Source organism: Sinocyclocheilus anshuiensis, unplaced genomic scaffold, assembly GCF_001515605.1.
Source record: "Sinocyclocheilus anshuiensis isolate Anshui unplaced genomic scaffold, SAMN03320099.WGS_v1.1 scaffold1003, whole genome shotgun sequence".
Lineage (NCBI taxonomy): Eukaryota > Metazoa > Chordata > Actinopteri > Cypriniformes > Cyprinidae > Sinocyclocheilus > Sinocyclocheilus anshuiensis.
Window position 1 is genome coordinate 1,494,623 of NW_015542495.1, and position 6,099 is coordinate 1,500,721.

Genomic DNA, 6,099 nt, shown 5'->3' on the forward strand with positions numbered 1-6,099 from the left:
AACCATAGTATTTATATCATGTACTAAGAAAAAAGCTTCTCTAACATGTACAGTTTTGGCCGCTAAAGGAACGTTTTTTACATTTTTTATATCTTTTTTTAATCAGTTTCAGAATTATTTTGATGGTATACCTACATCTAGTTAGGCGAATGGCTTCTGTTTCTTTTCTACACATCCCCTCAAACATCTGTTTTGGGAGTATGTAAGTTCCTCAGAAAGGGAGGATTGCTTTACATCAACAGAAAATGCTTTAAACGGAATTAATAATGTAAAGTTTTGAGAAAGCATTATTTTGATATTCGTCCAGTTTTCACAGGAATCACGCTTCCGACTTTTTACCAATGAACTAGGTTTTCCTATCATGGCAAGTTTAGATACATTTTGTTTAGTTTTTCTGACAAAAGAATATAAACTCAGCAACAGTGTCAACAAAGTATTAAATAATTTGTGAGGCATCTCAAACTTCTCACTGCGAACACAGTTTTTCTGTTTTAAGGGGTGATTCAATGATTAATGTTTGACTTGTGTCACAAACTTGACTTGTTTTTCCTAGACAGCTCCATCTCTTGGACAACAAATGGAGAATCCTTCTGAGATTAGTTTCCTGAGAAAAGACACCAGTATAACGTGTGTCTCTTCTCAACAATTCCTCAAACTGTTCTCAGATTTGCCAATACAGCAATCTGCAATCAAACGCCAGAGATTTCATCATGCTTCCCGAGAAACAAATGTATTATAGCCTTACTGAAAAAAATATACAAGCTTGTTTGCTGGTCTTAGGCTGGCCACACACTTAAAAATTTTAAGGCAGATTTAAAAATCCGCTATTGGGTGGTGTCATGATTATTTAACTGCTCCTGATCAAGACGGAGCGTCCCCGAACTCAAATCGTAAATATAAAAATGTTTGATATTTACGACTCTTGATCAGGCTGCCTCTGACGTTTGGTTCCCACGATAGCCAATGAGAGTGAGCAAGCGTCACCTACCCGATGTTCAGTCAAAGCGTCACCTACCGGACATCACCCATATTCTTTTTTTGTTTTTCAGTGTACAACAGAACATGTGCCAGGAGAGCCAGCTGACAACGTCGATTGTCCTCCATGTGTTTTACTTCTCTAGTCACGTTTCTCTCTGAGATCTTGTCACTCTGAAGTCGTTCCTACAATCAACAAGTGCGTGTTCTTGAAAATCTGTTGAAACTGTCTGCCAGTGGTTTCCCATGGTTTTAAAATCAGTTAAGATTTGAAAATCGTCTAGTGTGTCCCAGGCCTTAGCTGGTCTCCCAGCCTGTCCAGTTGGTCTATTGGCTGGATTTAGAGGGATTTTGAAAACTTTTCAGCTTCTCAGCTGGCCGTCCAGCTAACCTAGGTAAACACCAGCCTGGCCAGGTTGTGAGACCATTTTAAACCAGCTAAAACCAATTTAAACTAGTTGAGACCAGAAAACCAGCTGGTTTAAGTTGATTTGTTTTGTCTTTTCAGCAGGGATGCACACAACAACTGTATAATTCGTTTTTTAAGTTGCGATGAAATTAAAGTGTGACTGACCTTTTCTTTTGTATTTGTATTTGTGTTGTACTGTACATCCAAGCATGACGGATTATAGAAAAAGAAAAAATGAAGGACGGGGACTGTTATATATGCATTGGCTGTTGATTTGATTTTAAGATGTGGGTGTTGCACGTAAAAATCGTCTCAGGTTACTTATGTAACCATGGTTCCCTGAGTAGGGAACGAGACACTGCGTCCTCTAGGGGGATGAACATGAATTTGCGGGGTCTGGGTTTAAGCGGACTAAATGGAGAAGTACTCTATATGTCCAATTCTGATTTAAAAATAAGAGGTCGAAACATTTAAAAATGAAACATACAGTACATCATTCACAATAAGATCTTAGATAGGGTGAATTCTCATTTCTTGTCGACTTTAAATTGTAAAATACGATGAAACACAACTGAGAACTCTGTTAGGTCTCATGAGCTTTGAAAGAGAAATAAAACTTTACTCTGGGGACCCTTTTACACTCCCCACTATAATTCATTATGAGGATTTGAATTTCAATGTGGCTGACAGCACTGGTCAGGTTTTGCATTGCAATTTATATTCAATATTATTCACAGTGCAGTCTTCTAGAATTCATTTACATGATTATTAATTACTTTATAGCTATATGAACCCATTAGCTTGATAAGGACGAACAAGTGAATATAAATTCATCTTAGTATATGTATACTGCATCAGACAAAAACCTGTAAAGTAAAAGATAAAAAGGTAGCTTTTAAACAAAAATCAACCTTTTAAATAAAACAAAAATGGTATAATGCCATAGTAATTTAAAAGGTAGAGGAAATGCTGATAAATAAATACAGTGAAACACAATCTAATTACCTACAACGGACAAAGAAATCTCAACACTGCAAATCAAGTGCGACGAGATGCTGTTTGTCTAGAGGAGTGACCAGATCTCTACAGAGACTCAGTGTTGTCTTTCAAGTGAGACTAAAACTCATATCTCTCAGCACTGTGGACGTTTCCTTTTCTAGACAGGATTTAATAACAAGGACATCAATCTCCGTGGTAAGATTGTGGCAAGCGTACCCCTCGCAAGCCCACAATTCAGTATCGAGGACTGAGTCAATAGCAAATGATTTTTCTGTGTTGTAGACACAGTTGAGGGTGTGACTGGGCATTCTGTGCATAGTATTTGAATGAGTATTTCCCTGCTGTCATATAATCTTCTCTGTCTATATAGTGCAATATCATTTGCACATGTAACCTAACTGCACAGAGTTGAGGGTCTCATGGGTAAATATCACAGTAATAATAATGCTAATGTTCCATTCAACTCGGAGAGTTGGAAAGTCTTACTCCAGCAGTTTCCAACCTCAATCTGCAACTCTGATCCACTGATATGCAGGTGTATGACATCACAAGAACGTGGTGGCACAAAGAGATTCACAGTTAATGATATCAATGAGTCAACCTTCCCATTTTACAGTACATGAATATAAAGCCTGTTTAGCTAATTTGCATAGACAGCTGCATAAAACAAGCTTAAATGAACCTCTCTGCTAATCTCCATACACTTGTAAATGTTAGCATTGCATAGCATCGTATGCCAGGAGACATCCTTGTTGACAACTGAACACCTGCAAAGCTAATAGGAGCCAAAATTTTCCTCTTTACATGTCATTTTGTGACTTTAAATGGAACGCAGTGTAACATGGAACAAAAAAAAAAAGAGCTGTACCAAACAAGAAAGTCTGAAGTTTGTAGAAACACGTTTATCTAGGATTATACTGTATATAGAATAGTTTGGTTTAAAGTTAGCATGAAATGGCACTCTACCACTGTAATTTGGCATATTTCCAAGTGAAACAAGATATACAACTGTGGTTAGGGGGGCGTGGTTCAGCGAAGTTTGCAGCGGGAGAGACGCACTGGCCAGTTCATCCGGGGCCACCCACATGCCTCCACGGTCCTCTCAAAGAGGTCGACGAAGGCATCCGGATCATCCAGCGGGCCCAACTTGTTCAAAGGCATGTGGGCTGGCAGGGCCGGGGCAGATGGACTTCCCCCAGCCCGAACCTCCTTTTCCATCCAGCTCCGGAACAGCTCGTGGTCCTCTTGCTGCGTCTGGACGAGGGCACGGAATCGACGTTCCTGATCCTCCCTCATGTCCAGCAGCGCTTGATGGTGCTCTTGACGGAGTCCCGCGAGTGAGTGGATGACCTCCGCAAACGGCGAACTTGATGGAGATGACATGATGGCGGCGGCGTTATCAGTTCCTTCCCGGGTTTCGGCACCAGTGTAGCACAGTTCGTAATAAAGAAGGAAGGAAGTGAACCAGGTGGGCGTTTGGAGACTCGTGGATATTTATTTAATAACTCAAAACTTGAACAAAACAAAAGTAACGCTTCCAGCGCGTTCACACACTGCCAATGGCACAAATTCAGTTCCTCAGGTTTTCTCTCTCTGGCCGAGCGATGCCCACAAGTCTCCGTCTCTCTCCCTTCCACGTTCTCCAGTCTGCCTTTTAACCGGTCTCTCCAGGCCAATTACTGCAATCAGACACAGGTGTTCATCATTTTGCACTTGACCTACTTACTCACCACTCGTCTCCCGCCCCTCTCTCCCGCTGCAAACTTCGCTGAACCACGCCCCCCTCGCCACAACAACAAAATAATGTAGAGCCGGACTTTTCTTTATGAGGAATTGATTGAAACGCGTGTTCCATACCATGTTCTAACTACAAGTTGCGAAGAAACAGAAGTAGCGACATTGTTTATTTTTGTGTTGTGCCTTACATCCGAGTGTAATCAAAAAAGAAAAAAGTAGATCAGATTCTAGCAGTCGGTTGTTGTAAGATCTGCCTGGAACTACTTTAGCCATGCGTTTCCTGAAAAACAATTGCACACCTTAGAATGTTCATCAACTAATCAGATTCAAGCATTCAACAGCCCTGTGGTATAAGTGCTCAAAAAAGGACAGTTGTTTCAGAGGCAAAGCAAATTACTTTTTGCACAATAAGACCATGCACATGTACTGGGTAAAAGTAAACAGGGTCCGTTTTGATTTCATGTTGACTGTAAGCTGTTTTTCTAATATTCAATTTGTCATCCATTACATTACAATTTTTGATTTCTAAAGCTACAAGCTTCAATACTGACATCATGGTCTATGTACTGTTTTCCTGAGGATTGCATTGTATTCACCATTTTACATGTCAGAATGAATTGCCTGAGAGAGTGCTAGCCATCTGCCGCTTTCCAGATTCAGACGGCCATCCTTTACGGGTCAGACAAGCCTGAGGAAAACGCTGGTCTCCGGACAGCAGGCCTGCCAAAACAGCATGAGCTAAAGCAGTACCCTTCTCTGGTGTCCGGCTCATATCCCAGGACCTCACTTTATCAAACCCTGTGAATTATCAGTAATTGGCCCAACTGTGACATTCCCGATTGCAAAGGGCACATAAATCACCTCGCAGTATAATAGCTCAAACGGCAAACTATGCAAGTCCTGCACAAATGACCTCACAGAGCGTTTGTCCCCTGATGTCTGACTGATACCACTGTCTGTCTTTCTAGACCCTTTCTTTTTCATACACACAATTACTGGTGACACAGACACTCTTGTTCGGATAAAAATAGTCTTAGATATGATCCCTTGATCTCATTCTCAGGCTGGTCTGGGCTTTTATCTTCGAATGGACAGACTAAAGTGGACAGAAAATGTTCAGAAACGCTTTTGCCTAGAGGAAAGATTATATCACTGCTATTTTATGCAATATAATTCAGTGGTACATTATACAAGTTATATAACCATCCTATAGTTGGCAATAGTCTTCTAAGCTTTTGTACCAGTGAATAGCTTTCATGACCGTCTTGATATTGTTTCGGGTCAATATTCTCTGAAAATCTTCCAAAAGAAATTTGTTCAAATTCAAGGATGTCAAAGAGGAACCTTTAATGTTTAATTTAGCAAAGTACTCAGATGAATTTTGTCTTTCTGAATAGAAAAAGAGGACTTCAAAAAAACAAAAATCTATATGACACGAGTCTTCCAAGATCTTCAAAACAAATAAATTCATTTTGTGCAAGGTTAATGCATTAGTAGTATGAAGCAAGGATGGAACTTGACCAAAAAAAAAAAACAGCCCAGTGTTAGCCTAATAAAAAAATCACCTTTTGTATTATCTAGTTCAAAAATAATGCTTTTACATTGCAGAGGAAAAGCTATTAAATTGAACAATTGTTTAAGAGGAATATGTCAAGCAATGCTAATCACAGAGAACCATGTTTGCATCCCACATAATTATATTGACATTTTCAATAGACTAGGAATTGAAAGCACATTTGTGACCCTGGACCACAAAAGCAGTCTTAAGTCGCTGGGGTATATTTGTAGCAATAGCCAAAAATACATTGTATGGGTCAAAATTATAGATTTTTCTTTTATGACAAAAATCATTAGGATATTAAGTAAAGATCATGTTCCATGAAGATATTTTGTAAATTTCCTACTGTAAATATATCAAAACTTAATTTCTGATTAGTAATATGCATTGCTAAGAACTTCATTTGGACAAATTTAAAGGC

General features: G+C 39.4%; 1 protein-coding gene across 1 annotated transcript in view; it reads right to left on the reverse strand.

The window, feature by feature from the left end:
- LOC107694148 (protein lin-7 homolog A-like) overlaps positions 1-3,766 on the reverse strand; it is a 51,221-nt gene extending 47,455 nt beyond the window's left edge. Inside the window, exon 1 of the mRNA XM_016493752.1 lies at positions 3,469-3,766. Within this exon, the coding sequence (XP_016349238.1) occupies positions 3,469-3,766 (298 nt within the window). The remainder of the gene's footprint in view (positions 1-3,468) is intronic.
- Between the last annotated feature and the right edge of the window lie 2,333 nt (positions 3,767-6,099).